The 22,193-nt window shown below is 42.4% G+C and overlaps 1 protein-coding gene and 1 long non-coding RNA gene across 8 annotated transcripts in view; one reads left to right on the plus strand and one right to left on the minus strand.

The window, feature by feature from the left end:
• The window catches only part of CNNM2 (cyclin and CBS domain divalent metal cation transport mediator 2), a 145,111-nt gene that overhangs the window by 36,410 nt on the left and 86,508 nt on the right, over positions 1 to 22,193 (minus strand). For 6 of the 7 annotated variants that reach the window (XR_008549869.1, XR_008549870.1, XM_054690159.1 and 3 more), the window contains exons 2-3: positions 2,783 to 2,926; positions 146 to 283 (exon numbers count right to left, since the gene is read on the minus strand). Coding sequence is in view for 4 of the 7 variants with exons in the window: in XM_054690159.1 (XP_054546134.1) it covers positions 146 to 283; positions 2,783 to 2,926 (282 nt within the window). In the remaining 3 variants the exon portion in view is untranslated. Of the gene's footprint in view, positions 1 to 145; positions 284 to 2,782; positions 2,927 to 21,632; positions 21,728 to 22,193 lie in introns of those variants that run through there. The other variant, XR_008549871.1, reaches the window with a different exon arrangement.
• LOC119233393 (uncharacterized) overlaps positions 3,981 to 22,193 on the plus strand; it is a 76,013-nt gene continuing 57,800 nt past the window's right edge. Inside the window, exons 1-2 of the long non-coding RNA XR_005122386.2 lie at positions 3,981 to 4,074; positions 5,276 to 5,406. This is a non-coding gene — a long non-coding RNA (uncharacterized LOC119233393). The remainder of the gene's footprint in view (positions 4,075 to 5,275; positions 5,407 to 22,193) is intronic.

Consider the following 22,193-nt stretch of genomic DNA (forward strand, 5'->3'; position numbering starts at 1 on the left):
AACAAACAAACAAAAAAACAAGAAACAAAACACAAGAGCGGCATTACTCATCACCCCAGGCGCAGCCTCCACCCGTGCCCACCCCAGGCGGGTGGCAGAGCAGCTCCAGGGCTGGCAGACACTCCACTGCGACAGCGGCACTTGCCTGTGGCGAGGAAGCGGTGCATGGCCAGGAGGAGCTGGGGTGATATTTTAACCTTCATCTCGCTGTCAGTCTGCTTAAAGGCAGAAAAGTCTTGCTTTCTTTCTCGATGGGCCACTTTCTTTTTAGTTCTGTTATCAGCTGAGGGAGGAAGGAGAAAGGGCAAAAGTGAGGAAATGCACCCCATTAGAGCAGGACTCTTCTGAATGAGGAGGAGGAACTACATTGGCACAGTTAGGTTCTCTCTCTAGATTGCAAGCCATCGACACGCTCAAGTCCCACATGGAGAGAGGGAGGAGGTGAGAGAATCCTCATCAAATCAGCCCAGTGTCTAGCGACACCATGCAGTCAGTACCAGCCAGCACTCCCAGGAGCAGCAACGGTGCATGCACGTGGGGTGGGTGGAAGCACAATGCCCCCAACAGCAACGGAGCAGGTGACCTGGAGAGACAGCCTCTGGCCACTCTGTGTCATTACTCTGCAGTGAGCAAGTCACCATATTACAGAGGACCCGGGACGTGTCTGGGCCTCTGCAGGAAAAGAAAACATAGGTGCACAAACAGAATCCCTTAGCAGACAAATAAGAGCACATTCACAGGATGATATATTTTATTAATAACAGTCTTTTATTTCTACACCAGACCATGAGATCCTCAAGGTCAAGCAAATATGAAGAAAGTGATCTGGAATAGAGGTCAGCAAACTTCCTGTCCAGGGCTAGATGATAAATATTTTAGGCTGTGTTGCAACACCTCAACTCTGCTGTTCATCAAAAGCTGAGCAAGAATCAGCATGGCTGTGTTCCAGTGAAAGTTTACCATGGGTATGAAATATGAATTCCTATAATTTTCACATGTCACAAGACAATTATTCTTCTGATGTTTTGCAACAATTTTTTAGTTTGCAGTGCCAAACAAATAGGTGACAGGCACTAGTGGGTTGTAGGTTACATCAACCCATGATGTAGAAAGGGTCTAGACCTTTTTTCAAGTATTTTTCTGGATAAAGTAATGAGCAAGAACAACACCTGCTTATATATGAGACCCCGATGCTTGCTCCAGGAATCCTGTCTTGGTCTGACCATTTCACATCTGGGCCAAGACAGATCGATTACTAGGCATGTCCAAGGGAAGCAGCCATCACTACTTAAAATTTTCTGCTGGCCCAAATTCTTTGGAGAATTGACAGTATAAACCAATACAAATTCCCGATATAATCTGCTAATGGCAAAGGCAGTAATCATCCCTGATCTCTTACTCCAAGAATATACCTGAAGCTACAGGTTCTGCAACTCCTATTAATAGGTCAAGTACTTCTGCCTGAAATCAGTCTAAATCAAACTTTAAAAGAAGCTAACTTAAGCATAAATGTAAGATCTCATAAATGTCTAAATTATCTTTCTTATGATGAGTACTGCCCCTGGGAGAAACATAAATATACAGACACACTTGGTAACAGATTGTCACTGTAAGGAAGGAGGAAAAGAATGTAAACACACAAATAGCAATGCTCTCCCATCTCTGACGACTACTCTCCAAGTGTCCAGAGGATGAAACACATAGGAGCTGGTTTTTTAAGAACTATACAGATGTGAGGGGGAAATAGGATACATTTTTATAAGCAGGTCATTAGCTAAATATAACATGTATTCTTTTTGGGTACATGAAAGACTCAATTTTAAAATGAGGACATTCCCTTCTAAGCAGGATTGAATAAAATCTTTGCTGGTTTGGTCTGGGTGCCCCAGGCCATTTGAACATCCATTTCCCCCTCTAAGTTTTAAAAACCAAATAAGACAAACAGCTCAGATGTTTTATTTGTCTATCCCACCTTTCAGACTCTGAAATATCTCAGACCTTAGGTCATCTTTGGCATCAGAAAACTCTTGAAAGAGTGTTATTTTGCTAAGAGTGTGGTTGAAGAAGAGGTTTAAGCTCCACAGTTCATCAATCCAGTTACGGACTTTAATGAGGCAGTATTCAGATTCAATGCCCAGCCCAGGAGTACTCCCTTTCCTGTGCCCTACTCCAAGCCGCTCCCCATCCTAACACCCTCCAAAAGAAGGCAGAGCAGCACAGAAGGGGAAAAACACATTTTTATCATGTACCGCACCTAGTCCTATCTCCTATACCCCCATTTTGCTCCTACTGTGACAGCAAAACTATACTTGCAAATATTATCTCTACCATGGCCCAAGTTTTTTGGAACAAGGAAATGTAAACTGATGTTACACGTTTAACAAATCCCCTTCACTTTTTAAGTCCCTGAATTTATGACCTTAAGTAGAAACAGCAAATGATCTGAAAACAATTTTCCTAGTTGTGTACAATGAAAATTTAGTAAAGAACCATTCTTTTTCACATGTAAAATAAATGTAAAAACTGAGAGTATAAGTTTCTGTTCAAGACAAGTAACGACTAGATCAATAGTTAGAAGCAACTGGCTTTTCAAAAACAAACACTGATACGCAACATGACAAGGACCTCCGATGAGGAGACGGATACACCAACAGGTCACACGGCCTAAACACGGAGCACATAATTAGAAACAGAGGCAGGCAGCAGCTAGGTGCCGAGTGACTCACAAGCCATGTGGCAAGAAAGGCAAAGGTTTTGGGAAATTACACTCAATGTTACTCACTGTATAAATCTGTTTCATCTAGAATTTCAGATTTGATGATTTCTTCAATCACATCTTCTAAGGTGACAATTCCCAGAACTTCATAAAATGGATCCCCCTCTCCCTCATTGTTTACTCGCTGCACAATAGCCAGGTGAGATTTACCTTTAGAGGAAGAAGAAAAAAAAAAACACCAAAATTTAAGAGGCAATTTTCTAAATTTCACAAACACAGTCTTACATGATTATGGTAAATACAGGAGAAATACAGACACCAAATGATCAAGTCAGCATTTCAGCAATTTAAAATGGCACAAGACATATCCATAAACCAATGGAAAAGCTCCAAGGACCATCCAAAGGCAGCCCAGCTCAGCCACAAGGGCACCCCAGGGCAGAGCGTGTGCATGCACCACCTTACCGTTGGCCTCTTGAGGGGCCAGGTCTTCAGTAACATCAGCTCTTCCTTTGAGAGCTTTGAACAACTGTTGCTACTTTGCTTCAGGAGAGCAGTTCTCAAAGTGTTTTTCTTTTAAGAGGTCAGTGAGGTCAAACTATTTTCATAAGGACGTTAAAATGTCCCTGGCCCTTTTCACTGTGTTGATATTGGAACCAATGGTGCAAAGGAGACCGAGTGCAAGCCAAGCACACAGTGGGAGCATGAGGTGCCCACGCCACTGGGGTCTCCGCCACACGCGCACGGAGGGGGCACCAGTGCTCTGAGAAGCTCCGAGACCATACAGTGAAAACGACAGCTTCCATTCAGTTCTGACCCTGAGTACCGCCCCTCACTATTCTGTGATGAGTGGGCAGTATCCAGGGCCACCTCAATCACGCAAGGTGGTGTCTGAGGAAAGGCACTCGAGTTGTTTGAGTTGCAAGTTGGGCAAACCACTTTTTAAAGTGAACATGGCTTTTCTATGAAGAATGACTACCAGGAAAACTGTAGTTATGCTCAGAGTCCTGGTGAACATTCTCTTGAAAGTGAACAGAACAAACCTGCTAAGTCAAGGAAAACAGCATAGCATTTGCTGCCAATGGTAAAACCTGAGCTGTTAGGGGGAAATGAGAATATGGGGAAATTTGTATCCACCGTCATGATCTTAAGACTTTTTCAGTGAAGACTTTTCTGATGAGAGACAGAGAGAGAGATTATTTGCAAAAATGTGACTTAGAACATAATGAACAATGAAAGATGTCAACATTCCAGAGATCTGCATCACTCAGCGAACCAACATTCTCCAAATGAATGTGGCAATGGCATCACCAAATCACATGAAGGCCAGTGATTGATTCAGAGTACAAGACGTAACTGTGAGTTTTTTTTTTTTTTAAAGATTTATTCATTTTTATACAAGAACTAGGGTATAGGCCAGAGGCACAGGAGGGTGAAAGGATTCACCAGAGACATAGCGGGGAGCAGAACAGACAGAAGGGCGGAAACACACTCTGAGGGGAGCAGTGGGCGAGACAGGAGAGGTCTGCCATGCCATGTGGGAATCTCCCTGGCCGGATGGGAATCGAACCCGCACTGCAGAGGCTGCAGACAGCTTCACGGTGCTGCGGTCAGCCCGCTGCGCTGCCAGGGAGGCCCCATAACCATGAGTTTTTAAAAAATAAACTTTTATTCTGTAGTAATTTTAGATTTACAGAAAAGTTGCAAAGACAGTAGTTTCCTCCAGTGTTAACATCTCACATTACCCTGATGTTAACATTCTCAACACTAAGACATTGATATTGACATGGCACTATTCGTTTCAGCCTTTATTTGGATTGAACCAGTTTCTCCATCAGCACCCCCATTTTGTCCCAGCACCCAATCCAGAGTACCACCGGGCATTTGGCAGTCACATCTGCTTGGTCCCTATGACTCTGCCTTGCTTTTCATGACCTTGACAATCAAGAAGCACTGGTCAGGAATCCTGTAGAATGTCCTATGGCTTGGTTTTCTCATGATTAGAACAGGGGTTGTGGGTTTTCTAGTTCCATCCCATCTGGGCTTACACAACATCACAGATGCTGTTCACCTCCTGCCTCGTTAAGGTCGAGTTCCTCAGGTTTCTCCACGATAGAAGCACTGATTTTTCTCTTTTCCCTGGTTCTATTTTTTGGAAGCAAGTCACTAACTGCAGCTAACCCCAAAGAGAGGGTGAGGGATAGGGCTTAAGCTCTACTTCCTGGAGTGAGGGAGCATTTACATGTCTTACTGCAAATTCTCCTGTAAGGAAGATTTTAGATGCAGGATTTCAATGTCAAAATGCACCCAAGTCCATGGGGGACAGTTTCAGATTCTAAATTGTACCTAACCTTTGCAAGAACCATAACTTGTGGAGTTTGGATATATTACCACAGGTATTGCTGTACATTTGTCCAAAAAGGCTATTAAATGCCCGAGCCCCCAAATAAAGGAGATTCTAACATAATGTTTTATTATAATGTTGATGATGAGGGGGGAAAAAAATCCCAGCTGACATGGACTAAACAATGTTATTGAGAACTTGCTTTTATTTCACAGTTTCCAAGAGCCTTCTGAGACATTAAGTGGGCACTTTCCATACATCTGTGCATGGCCAGATTTTCATCTTTCAATGAAAACAGTAAAACTGCACAGACCGAATGCAGAACGTGCAATGAAGATCCAGCTAGGTAAGAGAGTTATGCAAAAAGGTGAAACAATGATTCCCTTCTGATTATTTTTGTTTTGGAAAATAGAATTAATTCTATGAAAGTGTTATTTATATTGACCTGTTATGGATTTATTGTGCTTTAAAAATGAATTAGTAAGATGTTTTAAAATTCTGATTTAACTTCAAATATAGAAGACACAACTCACACAAAACAAAGTTCAAGGGTCCTCAACCATTTTTTAAATATTTAAAGGGAAAAAGAAATGAAAGGCACCTTAGGATAAAAGAGTTTTACACCGCTGCTGCAGAAGACAGCCTGGGTGGGCAGCAGGCACGCGCTGAAGCTGAGCAGTCCTGCACCGGAGTGCCAGCACCACAAGCCTTAGCTGTTTCCCGCTGTGTGATCTCGAGCAAATGACATGACTTTTCTGAGCCTCACGCTCAGCTCTAAAACCAGGCTCACAATAACTGCCACAGCACAGGGCTGCTGTGAGTGTCAGAAACAATGTCAGTGAGAAAACATCAACATCACATGTGGACACTGTGATCAAAAACTGCACTTCAACTTCAGAAAGATTTTCTAAAATACTAACAGTACAAGAACCAGTTAGTGTTGGTTTTCCCAGTCCAAGGCACCTAAAATCCTTTCAGTGAGCCAAGCAGACAGGATCTGGAAGTCTTGTGACCAGTTAATATTTATATATGTTTTTAATGCCAGGGTGGTTTTGGTGGGTAGGGTGGAATCCTTTAAATAAAGTCTACTTAAAACTTCAAATGTCGGAGAGTTCACTCAGACACAACCAGCTAGACAATCTAAAAACATTTTCTGAAGGCCAGGTCTGATCAAGTTCCCAGCACTTACTCAGGAGTTGGCTTTGGTTCTGGAGGTCTGTCACCCTTTTCCGCTGTGCCTCAGACCCTTTATAGGCAACAATGTCTGGAAGCCTAGAAGTTTAGATTGTTAGACAATTAGGCATCCTAACAATTTTCATCCTTAGTGTGCTCACACTCAAAGAATGAAAATATTTTGAGCAAATGAGACTAGGAGGGAAACTTATCAGCAATAGATATAAACACTGCATCAGGTCAAGTCGATTCTGGTCTCCTCAACGCAGCCTGGTCAGTTTCTCACATCTGCTTTCCCAAGGACCAAACATAAGCAGTTAAAAATTCTTGGTGAATGCTGTCTGTCGAAAGTTAAATTCTTTTGCTATTCCCAGCTTGTGATCATTTAAAAGGAATTTTCCAAAGCAAGGTCTAATATTAGACTCAAAATGAAGTTTCCATTCCACTGAGGCGCTATTCTCACCAAAGTAACTACCGCATAATCAGATTGTCTTGGAGCAATTCGTTTAAATGCAGATGGACATACTTGAAATACCAGCTCGATAGCACCAACTGATCTGACTGGAAAGGGCCACACTCTAGGAGAAATTACTCATGTGAGTTAGACACCTCAGATCAAAAATTATTAAGTTTTCTTCTGAGCTCATACCTTTCACACCCCCTACCTCCAGTGTTGAAACTGTTGCATCTTTCCCAGAGCCACATTTTTTAAGCTTTTAATTCCTGGTGAGAAGTCCTGTGATATCTATCTATCTATCTAGTTATCTATCGACCATATCTAGACAGATGTATAGCTAGCTAGCTGGGTAGATAGATCTACAGACAGATATATATATAATGACATCCCTGTCTCTACTCAAGCTTGTGGCGAGCAGCAAACCCAAGCACCCATCCCCACCTAAACACCTGCTGCAGTGAGTTCAGTCTTCTTTTCCTATCAGTGGAAGAACCAAATGAAAAATGTTAGCTTTTCAACATAGAAATATAAAGAACAGAGCTCACTTGGCATCCTTCTGAACCTGAGCACTGGAGGAATTAAGTCAGGATTAAAAACAGAAAAACAACTTTGGGGAAACCAAAACACAACTAAGACAAAAGCTAAAAAAAGATTATGAATGGATAGATTCTTAACTTGTAAAGAGAAGAATGACCATAGATAGCAATCAGCAAAATATGTAATTAAACTTAACCAACACAAATGAAGTAAATGTCACAAAGTCTAGAAAACAAACACAGTGCACATCGTTATCATGAGCAGGGCTGGGAGAGAGCCCTCCTGGAAGCGCAGGATGACCTGCAGCCACTTTACCCTGTCCTGAAATGTAAACACCCAGCCTCTCTCCTCCTGTTCTAGTCGTAGAAATGGATAATAAAGGAGTCTCTACATCAGGCCTAAAAGAATCCAGGGCTCCATGAGTATATCCCCAATTAAGTTCAGAATCACATGCAAGCTATGAAATAACCACATAGATTGTTCATCTTTGTGTAACTGCTTTGTGCTCAAGGCAGAGCACTTATACATATGAAATTACAAAGACCAGTCTTCATCGTGAGATGGATTACGTAACTAAAATCATCTATACATGCTAATATCAAGATCAAATTTCTGCCAGTTTACTGTCTGCATGTTCTCTCTAGACTGGTGAACTAGCTCAGAATGGCAGCAGCAAGCTGCCACATTTGTACCTTGTAATTATCAAAATTCCAGGCTCAAATTCTGAATGACAGATGCCATTTGTATTTTGATGGGAATAATGAACTAAATAGTGATTAATCTGACAAAGGTCACCTGCACCTGCCTGATGAAAATACAGACTCACTTGCTATCATAGAAGTTTGATGTCCACAAAGTGAAATGAACAGTAGACAGACTAACTCAAACAGCTAAGGAAGGAAGCCAAGCGGGTAGATGAAGTAGAATGGAATCAGGAACAACTTGACACAGCTGTGCTAATAAAAAGTGACATACAGTAGCCAAAAATACTTAATTTGAGTGCAAGGCAGAGTCCAGTGGGGTCCTCAAATGCCATTCAAACAGCAGGAAGAAAACAAAACAAGAAAATCAAACCAAACACTCTATATCCACCATCAGCACCAGTGCACATCAGCACAGCATGCAAGGCCTAGCAACTTCCTGGACACTGGACAATGCTGGAGCCCCTCAGTGATCAAGAGCAAAGCAAATGAAGGATGAGAAATGGCATTGTTCTTGAAAGATTACCAGATTATCTAAAATGTAAATTATATTAATAATTCACTATGTAGGAATCAATAAAAAGTTACTATGAGTGAGTTCTATGGACCTAGTGATGAAAGAAATGCTCTCTAAGTCAAAATAGGTCTTGCATAACTAACCAACAAACAGGATGGGGGGTATATTTTAATGGTCATACTTAAACTTTCCCAAGGAAATCAGGATGTATATTAGTAGTCAATACAATTTAAATATAAGAATTAGATTCAGTATAACTTACAAAAAGTGAGCTGATCAAGTGAGGTGATACATATGAACAAAATCTAAAACCCACAAAACATGACATAGTATGTCGATGAGCTTCAGTCACAAAAATTCCTTCATTCACTCAATCAATATTTTTACTAAATGCCCACTATGTGCCAAGCGCATTTGTCAGGGAACAAAACAAAGCACCAGGTCTTGAGGAAATTCCAGCAGAGAGACAGACAATAAGGAAAACTGACAATAAAAAAGCAAGTCAGGTCTTGTAAAATGTTGTGGAGAACAAGGAAATTAGGTACATTACATTTAATGGAGGTTGGCTGGGGGGGTCCTAAAAAGGTTATGTGTGAGCAAAGCTGAATGGCAACACCAGAGGCATCAGGAGCCAAAGGGAGCAGGTGCAGGCGGGTGGGGTGTTTCAGGTGAGGGAGCAACAGAAGCACTGATGTGGGAGAGGCTGATGAGCCCGAAAAGCAAGGCAGCCAGTGGGGGTGGGGTGGGGACAGAATGAGCAGAGGGAAGGGGTGAAGACGAGGTACATGGGGGCGGGCGAGGGTACCCCACACACAGATCATATAACATAATGAAGAGTGTAGTTTTCATGCTGAGGTGGGAGTCACTGGAAGATTCTGAGAAGAGTCACATGATCTAAGTACACTTGAGCAAGGAGTCTCAGGCTGCCTTGTAGAGAAAAGACTTGGCAGCTGGTGAGAGGAGGGAAGCAGTGGGAAGGGCAGAGGCAGGGAAAAGAAAAAGCCGGTTACGAAGTTATTTCAGTCATCCAGTGAGAGAGGCTGGTGGCCTGGACCAGGCCACGAGAAGTCCTCAGATTCTGGAGATATTCTAGATAAAATCTAGGCTTTGCTGATGGCTTGAATGTGGAGCAGAAGAGATAGTCAAATCTTAGTGACACGAAGGTGTTTTGGCTGAGGTCAGGGACAGAGCTGCTGTGCACTGAAGAGGACTGTGGAAGGCACACTCTTGGAGAGAAGAAATCAGCTCAGTTTTGGACGGGCTAATGTGAGGTATCTGACATCCTGGTGGAACTGTCAAATAGGCAGTTAGATGCTGAAGTCAGAATTCAAGATACTGAGAGTGCTGGCTGCAGAGAAATATTGGGAATCAGGGTTTAGATGGCAGTGAAGCCAGAGACCCTATGAAGTGAAGTCAACTCGGGGTGGGCAGACAAAGATCCCAGCACAGGGTCTGATGTGCTGAGTTTTGTAGGTTTGGAAGTTGAGCCATGACCAGAAGGGAGCCTGGGATGGAGAGGTCACTGAAGAAAAGGAAAGGGGGTGGTAGAAAATAAAGAGAATTGAATTTTGAAAGTCAACTTAAAAACAACAACTATTTCAAGAAGCGATGCGCTGCAAGTGTGAAATGCAGCTCCAAGGTCATAAAAGGTGATTTTGGTGACAAAAGATGCTCTAAATAGGGAAGGTCACACAGATGAAGAAGCAAAGGCTCCCATGTACGGGCCCCGCCAGGTGATTGCCAGCACAGCCAAGCCTGCATCTGCCCGGCAGCCTTCACTGCTGGGAGAAGGCTGATGTCACGCGGGCAATCTGACTGGTCCTCCCCAAAGTCACGTCTCACTTCTGAGTGTCCACTTCTAGAAATGATGCCATTAGACTGCCAGTCACCGGGCTTAAAACTACGAAATCATCTCTGTCTTTTCTCTCCATCATCCCCCCCAATTCTCTCTCTCTTCCCTCTTCATGAATGAATGAATACATGCACACGTAACTGTATAAAATTCACAGGTCAGTGGGTCTTCACCAGTGTGTCCATTGATGGAAATAGCCAGAAAAGAGCCGTAAGGTCCATTAACAGTGACTACAAGGGAGAATGAGGTAGGGGCTGGACAGGGTCCAAGAACAGGGAATAGGGAACAGAGAGAGACAGATGTGGCTGAGGAGGTTTCGCAGACTCAGATCTCAAAGCTCAGCACAGGCCTCTCGGAAGGGCCTCTCTCCCCCACCCTTTCCTTTGTTGCAAGTGAGTCAGGAAAGACCAGAGAGAGCAGGGTAGCCCAGCAACATAATAGCTCACGATGAAGTAGAGCTACAACCACAGAACAACGCAAATGACTTGTACTATTCTAACCAAATCTGGAATACTGTCTTCAGATTTGGGTCTTAAATTTCAGAAGTGGCAAACAGAGGAGAGAACTAACGAGAGCTTATAAAATGTAAAAACTATTTTACATGAGGAATAAATTAAGAAGCCAGAGACATTTAATTAGAAGAGAAAGATGACCAGGGAGGAAATGTGACAGGAACCTTCAAATTCTGAAATGAAAAGCCATCACTAGGTCCCTGTGCCCAGTGCTTGTCCCTTACACCCTTTACCTCTGTGTTCCCCGAGCCTGACTGTCTCCCTGTTTTGATGACTCTTGTGTTATTCCTCATCCCCGACCCCATCAAGTCTAGCAAAAACACCTCAGACCCCAACCTCTCTGCTACTCCTATACACACAAGGATAAAACTAACAAAGACCAACATAATTACATCACCCCATCATTCCCGAGTGCTTGTTTCCCATCAGGAATGGAATCAAGAAGGAAACATCTTGCTGCGGCTCAAAGTCCATCAGAGCCTGTCCCCGTCACCCCATCCTTTGGTCCCCATCCTCCTCTAAGGTCTTACTGTCCAGCCAATCACATGATTTGATTTTCTACAATCATAACTTCCCTGGTTTACTCATCCCCACAAATGGGTGGGAAGGAGCAGCCTCGGGGAAAGGGGTCAGCCATCACAGACCCTTGCTCCTGCACTCACTGCCCAAACACATCCCACTGAGATCACCCTGAGGGGCTACTCCTGGGCCCTGGGAGTGCCTGGTCTCCAAGCCCACATCACCCATAACAGCAGCAAGGTCCTTCCCCTATCCATTTCCCTCTCAATAGCTGCAAATCAAAAGAAAAACACACCCTGAAATACAAATCACATTACACAACCACATGAAGCCACTTTCTCACAGATTTTTGTAATGAATTCATGGATAAAATCTTTTTTATATATAATTTTATTTATTTTTACATAGAAGAACAGGGGTACAGGCCAGAGGTATGGGGAGGGTGAGAGGATTCACCAGAGACAGAACGGGGAATAGAACAAGCAGATCGACTGAACTACACTGCTGAGGGGGGGCAGCGAGTGAGACAGGAGAGGTCTGCTGTGCCATGTGGATTAGCTCCCTGGCCAGGAATCAAACTCATGCCACAGTACCTGGGGAAAGCTTCATAGTACTGAGACTTTAATCCTTGAGGGTTAAAGTCCTCATGGATCAAGTCTTATACATGCCTTGTAGGTCTTCTATGGACAAATCAGGTAATAGATCTAATGTTCAGAGTACAATTTGCTAAAGGAGAAGCAATACTATTTCATTTAGGGAGCTGTATCACCTTGCTATTTCTGTGCTGCTTAAAGCTAAAATGAAAACAACAAAACCATGTCTTTTTTTAAAGCACTTATTTTACCTTACCACCCCCACCAGAGCTAAGTACATTTTTTCCAACTGGATTTTCCCACCATAAAATAAACCAGAAAAGTATGACACATGTCTTAAAATAGCCCTATATAAACAATACATGAGTATATATAGAAGCACTTGCTGTATATAGAAATCACTGGTTTTAAGCTGTTGCTAATCTGGGAGACAAAAGCCCCCTTTTACCAAAAGTTTTATTACTTCCAAAAATTCCAGTGGGAGACCAGTAAGTGGCTGGCCCAAATCCCCAGCAGGGACAGCTCCTCTACTCTACACTTGTGGGGTTACCTCAATCACCAACCACCTCACTACCATCAGGTCATGTCTGCCAAGAGGTCTACTGTGGTACCATGTGGAATCACAGATTATTAAAATTTAATCTATGTTCTGGTGAGGATAAGGGTTTATATGACATAGGTATTAGTTCTTAACAGGGCCAATTCCTGGATAAACCCTGAATTTACATAATGATTTGTAGATTATAAAAGCCTTTAGGGGAACAGGCCTGCTGTTTATTGGCCAAGCTCTGGAAGTAAGGAAGTAGACACTGAGATGCTTACCTCTATGCACTTTTTTTAAAAAGGGGCAAGCTAAGCACATGCCTTCAGGGCCTCCCCAGTGGCGCAGCAGGTCAGGGCCTCCCCAGTGGTGCAGCAGTTGAGTGCTGGGCTGCAAAGCTGCCCGCAGTCTCTGCAGCACCGGTTCGATCCCTGGTTGCCGGGTGAGGGTCCCACATGGCATGCAGACCTCTCTTGCCGCGCCCGCTGCTCCCCTAAACAGCGTGTTTCGTTGGTCTGCCTGTTCTGCTCCCTGCTCTAGCTCTGGTGAATTCTCTCACCCTCCCGTGCTTCTGACTGTACCCAGTGCTTGTATAAATAAATAAATAAATCTTAAAAAAAAAAAAAAAAAAAGCAGCCCATGCCTTCCCTAATGGTAACTGCAGAGTGCTGGAACAGTGCATGGGGTCCCCAAAGTCAGAATTTACCAGGGCCCAGCCCCAATGCTGAGTCTAGACATCAGACCTCTCTATCGTACTAGGTATCCTTCTATTTGCTGCAAATACCCGTTGCATTCTGACAGCAGAACTAAGGCTACCAAAAGGGAAATGGAGGGAAGGGAAGAAAAGTGAGGAGGGGGCCCAATGGACTATGGTCACATACATCTGAAGAGGCGTGACCCCACATCTCTAAACCATCTATGGTGTTATAAAACAACATCACCTCAATGAAAACTAATACAATTAAAAATACCTACTGCTTGCACTTAAGGTGAATTTGGTCCCACCTTCCTATTTTTAACTGTAGTTTATTACTCTATACCCCTAAAATAAACATACTTGAAAAAGGAAAAAAATTCAAGTGGAAAATATCTTTTAAGCTTAAATGAACTGTGTGTGTAGATCTCTTATTTTTTTCAAAATCTTTGTGTAGCTACCTTTAAAATATTATTCAATTATTGTTGACTGGTTGAATTTCACTGCTCCATAAATCTCTCATGTAGTAAGGTCAGAAGTCCCGTGCGTGCACGTCTCAGATTCTGACAGCTGCATTTCAGTGAGATCTGGGAAGGCTAACCGCATCAAAAACTTGGGAAAGTTCCTGAAACACGCTGGAAAAACTGATGCCTGCACAGCACACTGTCGGCATACAAATATTCACTGAATGAGTGAATCTGCAAACTCAGATCCTTTGAATATATTTTTATTTCCAATCCAGACAATGTTCTGGGCTAGCATGGTGTTTCATTTCTCTTCGAATGACTTCCTGCACACTTTTAGAGGTTTCTCTGGACTTAGATTTTGTCTGGCATTATTTTTGAGGTTAAAAGCTCTCGTATCTCCTCTCAGTCATCATCATTACAAAGGAAGGCTCTGACCTTTCTGCAATATGGCCAATATTTCATCGAATCCTTTAGCACTATATTCCATTGTTGCCTACAACCTTCCCGTCAGGCATACTCCTGTCTAGTAATCACATCTATATTGAGACAGTGCTGTATTCCCAGCACAGACTAAGGAAATAATTATTTTTTTAAAGATGAATTAGGAAATGATTCATCTTATGAAAGGATTCTCTGCTTTACAAAATGGATGGAATTTTTCTTTTGAGATAACAGTACATTCATATGCAGTTGTAAGAAATAACAGAAAAATCCCAAGTATTTATCTTTCTACCTGGTTTCCCTACCATGGTGACATCATGCAAAACTACAGCTCCTATCAAGAGCAGGGTATTGACACGGTACAGGGAGGTTCCGGCATTCCCATCACCACACTGTCCTTTTTGGCCACACATACTTCCCCACCAACCCCCTCAAAACAGATCGTCTTGATAGCTTCTCTGGTTAAGTAAACGCTTGGTTTTTACTAACAGTGGTTCTTCAGTGTTAGCATTTAAGCAAATATTTTATTTAAAAAAGGTCACAAAAGGGCAATCAATAGGAAAACAATGTTTTGGTCAACAAAAACTTGGTTTACATATAACCTCTGGTCAAAAGTGGGGCCCAACCCAGACCAGCTAACCAGGCTCCCCTGGGGTGGGCACACAGGATGAGCTGGTGCTGTGACTGCTTCTAGAAAGCAGAGACACCAGCCTTGACCTACAGATGTCTGAGAGGCACCTGTGGCTGTATTATTTTCCAAGCAGTTCCTCTTTGGCTTCTTAAAATTTGATGGGATTTTTGATGGGTCAACTTGGAAAGGTAATAGTCCTCAGTGGTTCAATTAACACACTAATCTAGGTGCTGCTGTCAAAGGATTTGGCAGAGGGAATGAGAGTCCCTAGTGGGTTAACTAAGTATGGATGATTATCCTGGGTGGGCCTGACTTGATTAGTTGAAAGCCTTAAAAAACAGGGTGAAGGCATTCTGAGGGAGAGAAGAAAATTCCATCTGCCAAAACAATTGCAGAACATGCCTGTGAGGTTCCAACCTGTTCATGATCTTCCTGTCCTGATGTCTAGTGATTTTGGACTTTCTTAGTCTCCACAATTACATAAGCCTATTGTTTATAGTGAATGCCTTGATGAATGGTGTGTGTGTGTGTGTGTCTGTCTGTCTTTCTTAGGCTGGTTCTACTTGTTGAACCATGGCTGGCAGACTTAGGATCCATACCAAGAAGGGATGTAGAAAATAGATATCAGAAGGAAATGAGAAACAGATGCAGTTTTCAGTTCCCAAGCCCAAGATGACGGATGACTGTCTATGAAGACAAACTAACATGTATGCTGTGCCTCAGAGACCTCCTCAATGAACTTCCTGGTTGGAGTAACAAGTAAAGAAACCTTTGTAGAACAACATAAAAAACTAGCCTAGACTAAACTGTGGTTGTATTTAAGGACAAGAAGCCAAATCATTTACTTCAATTCAGCCAAATGGATGATCCTATTAAAGACAGTCATTTGATCCTTCCAACCCAAGTTCAAATCCAGGCCACAATGGATAGGGGCTCACATTCCCCTCCACCTCCAGCTTGTTCACTTTTGCTTGTTCTTCAGTCTTGCTGCCAGTTACTTTAGCCAGAAACCTAAGTGAAGCAATTAATGTAGGAATCCAGTCATTGATGTGCCTTGCTTAATGGCCTATCCAAATGATTTGTGAGAAAATCTCTTGAACCAACAGAACAGAAACTGAAAAGTTTTTTCCATTATTCCTCTCTCCCAGAGTATTTAAAGACTTGGATTTTCCCATCTTTTGAGGAAATATTTTCTTATAAATAGTGAGGCATGCCGGGCATCTCTACTTCATCTTTTTTGGTGGCCTGTTATACTCACTGTCCACTCACTGGAATGTTTCCCTAGTGAATGGTCAGCAATGGAAAACATGGCTAAGACAAAGGATGACTCTAAGCTAAGAAGATGGGAACCTTATTCATCTTTCCCAAGAGACAGGTAGCTCTTCTATAGAACTGAGGAGTTTATTTTAAAACCAATGAATCCATTTCTGTCTTCCCTTTAGCTTGTAGCCTTTGTAAAGATGATAAATGAGCACTGACTATACCAATGAGGTAATTGTCCAACACATTAGTAATACTCCACAATATCCAACAGCAGGAGCTTTGAAAAAGAATAGACTTTCATGGCTAAGGTCAATATAAGCATATTAACGATACGATTTGCTTTTCTGATCCTTTCTTGTATCTTAGTTTTTGAACAAAAAATCATAAAGAATCTGGTTTTACAGTCTGAAACACTTAATTTCAGAAAATTTCGTGGATGATTTCTACAACACGAGATAACAAGATAATGTATCATCACACATACATAAAAACATGGCCCTCTTGTAATATTCACAGAGACCAAAAACTACCTTCATCCAGACAGTGTGCTAAATAACACTGCAGACCAAACCACACCACAGATTTGCATGAGTAGCAGGCATGTTAAGGCAAGGGGTAAGGGCATCACTTCTTTCAAAAATTTCTTACAGAGGTAATAAAGGTAGGCTGTTTTTTTTTTTTTTTAAAGATTTATTTATTTTATTTATTTATACAAGCACTGGGGTACAGTCAGAAGTGTGGGAGGGTGAGAGAATTCACCAGAACCTGAGCGGGGAACAGAACAGGCAGACTGACGAAATACACTGCTGAGAGGAGCAGCGGATGGCAGGAGAGGTCTGCGCGCCATGTGGGACCCGCGCCATGTAGGACCCTCGCCCAGCGGCCAGGGATCGAACCGGCGCTGCAGAGGCTGTGGGCATCTTCGCAGCCCAGCGCTCAACCGCTGCGCCACCAGGGGAGGCCCTAGGCTGGTTTTTTATAAGAAGAAACACCCTATCCCTTTCTCTTCAAGTCTCTTTCAGCGAGTCCTCCTGATGACCTCAAGTTGGGATGAGAAGGTATAATTGCTATTATATAACTATATGTACTTAGTATAAGTTAATGACAATTATATTGTTAATAACCATGTGATACAAGGGAAAAGGATAATAAAGGTATCAAAAAAATATCAATGAGTCCTGAGTTGGAAGGAAAAGTAAGTTATCTACATACATCCATACAATGGAATACTACACAGCTATTAAGAAGACTCAAAATAGACCTATATAAATTGTTTATAAATTACCCAATATTAAATATATAATACATATATACTCTATGATGATCCCCTTTATAGAAATTATACACAGAAAAATTCTCAAAAGTAACAGTTAATAGCAAATGGACTGAAATTTACATAGTTACAAGTTTGCATCCTACAAATTATATGACTCATCAAAAAGGAAAAAAAGTATATGTTTATAATTGCACATGCTGCATTAACATGTACAACTCTAGCAAGAGAGCATGTGTGTTTTGTGTAGGACTAAATGAGAACAGAATCTGTCAACATCAGACACCTCTGGAGAGTCATATCTAAGTCCCCGAGGCACCACTCCTCAGCCATGCTCCTGCAGCAGCAGTTTCACCGTGGTGTGGCAAAGCAGACTTGTACCCTCTAGGGTACAGCTTAAAGTGCCTCTCACTTCTGCCTCAGGACTGTCCCTGATCTCTACCCTACAGTTCTGCATTTGCAATCAGAAACAGGAGGAATAAATGCCCCCAGGGAGAATACTCCCCCATTTGTACTTTTTTTTTTTTTTTTAAAGATTTATTTATTTATTTATTTATACAAGCACTGGGTACAGTCAGAAGCGCGGGAGGTGAGAGAATTCACCAGAGCCAGCGCAGGGAGCAGAATAGGCAGAAAGACCGAAGTACACTGCTGAGGGAGCAGCGGGCGGCAGGAGAGGTCTGCGCGCCATGTGGGACCCTCGCACTGCAGCCGGGGATCGAACCGGCGCTGCAGAGGCCGCGGGCAGCTTCGCAACCAGCGCTCAACCGCTGCGCCACCGGGAGGCCCTCCCCCATTTGTACTTGACACAGTTCTGAGGACATTTCACAGGCTCCTCCAAAAGGTTCCACGTAGGAGAGAACACCTGTTGCCTCTACTGCAGCCAAGGTGCCAGCATATCCTTGGATAGTCATTATCTCCCTCCCATTTCACTTTCATTATCTTGAACTCCTGCCCCTAGGATCCCAAATAAAGTTGCCTGTCTGCAAGCCTTTGTATCAGGCTGACATTCAGGCTAAGATATTATCAGATGAGCGGAAGGTTTTGTATTAATCAGTTTCTAGCTTCATGCATGGTTAATCCTCTAATTCCATGATTCCAGGGCCAGATGTTTTAGGACTCATTCATATTTTGACACAGAGCTGGCCCCATACTTTGGGCCACAAAAGCAAGTAAGTTGGCATAGTAGGCAGGAGTAGCTCAATGTCATTCCCATACTGGCACAGCCAGCAATAAGTATACAATGAAGTGACAGCAAACCCAAACTAAAATATCCCCAGCTCAACTTACTCCCAGCTGGATTCCCAAAAATGCCTGAGACCACTCCAACATCACCAAACACAAGAGTAAGAGTAATTCAAAGTGGCAAAAGAACAATTTTGATCAACTATAGTTAAAAATATCTGGACTTTGCAGATTTTACAAAAACCTACAAATATGTAAATACATTTGCAAGGGTCCTTCCCAGGGCCCATGTTTGTGAGAAGCACTTAAGCTTAAAACTGGTAAACCTGCTTTTTACCATGTACTAATCAAGTAACTGTTCCAAGAGCAGATCTAACGCTGGAGTGTGATGTGCAGCACAGTGAATGCAGTTATAATATTGTATTACATATTTGAAAATGGCTAAGAGTAGATCTTAACAGTCCTTATGAGAAAAAAAAGTATTATGTATGAAAATGGATGCTAATGACAATGTGGTGATAATTTTGCAATATATACATATATTGAATCATTAAGATATATACTAGAAATTAATGCTATTTGTCAATTATACCTCAATGTTTTTAAAAAAAAGTAGAAGACAGACTGAAAACCTGAATCTACATACTACCATCATTTCCAGCCGATATTCTCTCTTAAACTACAAACGTAATAGCCCAGTTGCCCACTTGGAGCCCTTCACTAGTCAGATGAGACACATACAGCTTCAAATCTAAATCTACCACTTTCTTTATAAAACCGGTTCCTCCACTTCTATCCCTCTTATTAATGGCACCAGTATATATATGCTAAGTGTGAAGTCATCTTGGATGCCTCCTGTTCCTCTAGTTACACCCTGCTGTAACAAACCGGTTATGAACACTCTGTTAAGTTCTAAATTGAAGACCACCTCCCTGATACCTAGATACTCCTGAATCTCTCCCAGAGTCTCCATCCCCTCACCAGCACCCTAATTAAAAGCCTTCATGCTTTTTCTTCTGAACTACAACCACCTTCTAAGCTTATTTAACTTTATTCAATGCCATCTCTTCAAAGTCATCACACTGATGACATTGTAATCTTTCTAAACAACAGATCGGAACATGTTATTCACCTGCTTAAAAATGTTTCTGGCTTCCCGTGAAGTTTAGAATTTAAATGCTTCAGCCGGCTGGCAGTGCCTGTCAGGATGTGAACCAAGCCATATCACCTACATCTTTGCTCATTCTGTGTCACAGCATACTTTTTTGCCATTCTCCAGACTCTTACATGTGCTATCCCACTGTTCCCTGGGCCAAGAGCATCTTCCTCCCCACTTAGCTCCTTTATGTCTCCTCAAAAGACACAATCCTGGGGGCCTCCCCGGTGGCGCAGCGGTTGAGCGCTGGGTTGCGAGGCTGCCCGCTGCCTCTGCGGCGCCGGTTCGATCCCCGGCTGCTCCCCGGCCACCGGAGGAGGGTCCCACATGGCGCGCAGACCTCTCCTGCCGCCCGCTGCTCCCCTCAGCAGTGTACTTCAGTCCTTCTGCCTGCTCTGCTCCCCGCTCTGGCTCTGGTGAATTCTCTCACCCTCCCGCGCTTCTGACTGTACCCAGTGCATGTACAAACAAAAAAAACAAACGAACAAACAAATAAATAAATAAAACATGCCTCTATAGAAGAAAAAAAAAAATTTAAAAAAAAAATTAAAAAAAAAAAAAAAAAAGACACAATCCTGCTATCATCTTGTCCTGCTCCCGGCCCATGCCAGCTATGCTAGGGTCCTGTCTGGATGCCCTCAGGGCCGTCATGAGTGCCACTAGAACATTTATTATCCTGGATCACTTTCTCTCTACTGTACTGTGAGATTCCTAAAGGCCACAGTTCTTGTTCACATTTAAAGCCTCAGAAGCTAGTGCAGCACCTCGAATAACACTCTCAATAAATGCTGGAGCAGTAGCTCAAATCAATCATAAGCATATGGGAAGGAGGAGGAAGATTAGGGGGAAATGGTGTTATCTTTACAAATGCTTGTCATTGACAGGAGCTTGTTTTTCTTCCTGGGACACAATGCTGTCAAGGAGGACAATAAGTGACAGGTCCACAGCTGGTTGTGATTTTAGTGGCCATTTCCCAGAAGAGCGACCAATTGTTCCTAATCTAAGGCCTTGCACATAAAAGACTCTCATTTCCTATTTAATTTAATTGTACAGATTTTATTATTTTAAGTCCTATTGGCGCCAAATTCTAAAAAAGTTACAATGGAGTTTGTCCCCAGATGAAGCCAGCTTGAAAAACAAGCAGAAATCAAGCCCTGTGCTCCTTCCTGTGGACCTGGGAATGTTTTCAAAGAATTTTCATTGTCTTCTTAAACACACAGCCTGGAAAGACTCAGGTATGCAAATATGATTGTTTGTCAGTTAAAGACGACACGCATTTTAGCTTACTAAATGAATGAATAAATGTTCAGAAGAACTCAATGTTCATTTGCTTATGTGAAAACCCTTAAAAAAATGAACCACCCTTTGAGGGGTCTGCCCCTTGGTGAAAACAACCACCTCTCTTAAGCTTTCTAGAGTTAAGTACAACCACCCAGGAAGATCATCACTTTGGTTCCTAAACTAACATTCAGAAGATTTTGGTCACTGATGCCTGACAATTTTCAGAGTTCAAGTGTGTGATGGGACCCTGGAGGACTTCAACTAAAATCAGACAGCTAGGAGTTTGGGTCCTTTGATTCTACTATATACAAGCTGTGTGAGACCGAGACAAATCACCCTCACTTTAATCACCAGTAAAATAGAGATGATTCCTAAGTTTACTATGAAAACTGAATTAAAAAGATTAGAATTTAGCATAGTGCTTGGCACACCTTAAATACTCAAAAAATGATATTGATTATATTACTGAGGAACTTTTTTCTGGTTCTGGAAGCTAAAAATCACCTCAAATGCACATGTATAATACCTTTCAATAGCTACAGAAACGAGATATTGGTACAATTCAGCTATGAGCAGCTTCTGTGTAAAATACATGCCCTACGTTTCCACCAAAAACATCCCCCGTGCACCTGAACATAAAATCTACGTTGACTTGTTTCGTTGTAAAGTTCTTCTGAATAGTAGCTCTACAAACTGTGGACTCTGCTTCTCAAAACCAAAACTTTTTGCAGGTCGGTGGATCAAATGGGTTATGGAGATTTTCCTCCCTCCCCTCTCACCTCCAGAAGTAGTTGCTCCCGCTTACTGGATGAGGCAGTGGGGAGGGCGGCCCATGAAGGAAGCTTGTACAGCCACTGCCTTTGTCATATTTCCTCTGTGAAGAAACAGAAGACTTCAGTTCCTGGGATTGGTTAAACTCTAGAAGAGAGAACTAAGGAACTACTTTGTATTTTCCTAGGAATCTCATCTCTGTGCATAGCGCCACTGCAGCAAAACTGTTATACATTTATTGCATCTTTCTCAGGAAACTGGAATAATAAAAACAGGTAGCTTGCAAGACGCAGTAACTTGAAGGAGGCTGGCACAGAGCAAAGAGAGACTCAAAAGACTGAGGGCATGAGAAGAGGAAAAAAAACCCAATGAAAGAATACATGATATACACTGACCAGACCGACCCAGAGATCTGCAAATATCAAGTATGTTTAAGATCAGAATTCACTTGAGGTCAATGTAGCCTCTTCGGGTACTGGTCACTGATTCATTTAATACATATTTTTATTGCGCACTCACTATATGCTAGGTATTATACTAACCAGGCACTCAGGATTTAAACAAACATA

The sequence above is a fragment of the Talpa occidentalis genome, unplaced genomic scaffold (genome assembly GCF_014898055.3).
Source record: "Talpa occidentalis isolate TD23 unplaced genomic scaffold, MPIMG_talOcc4v2.1 talOcc4.8, whole genome shotgun sequence".
NCBI classification, from domain to species: Eukaryota; Metazoa; Chordata; class Mammalia; order Eulipotyphla; family Talpidae; genus Talpa; species Talpa occidentalis.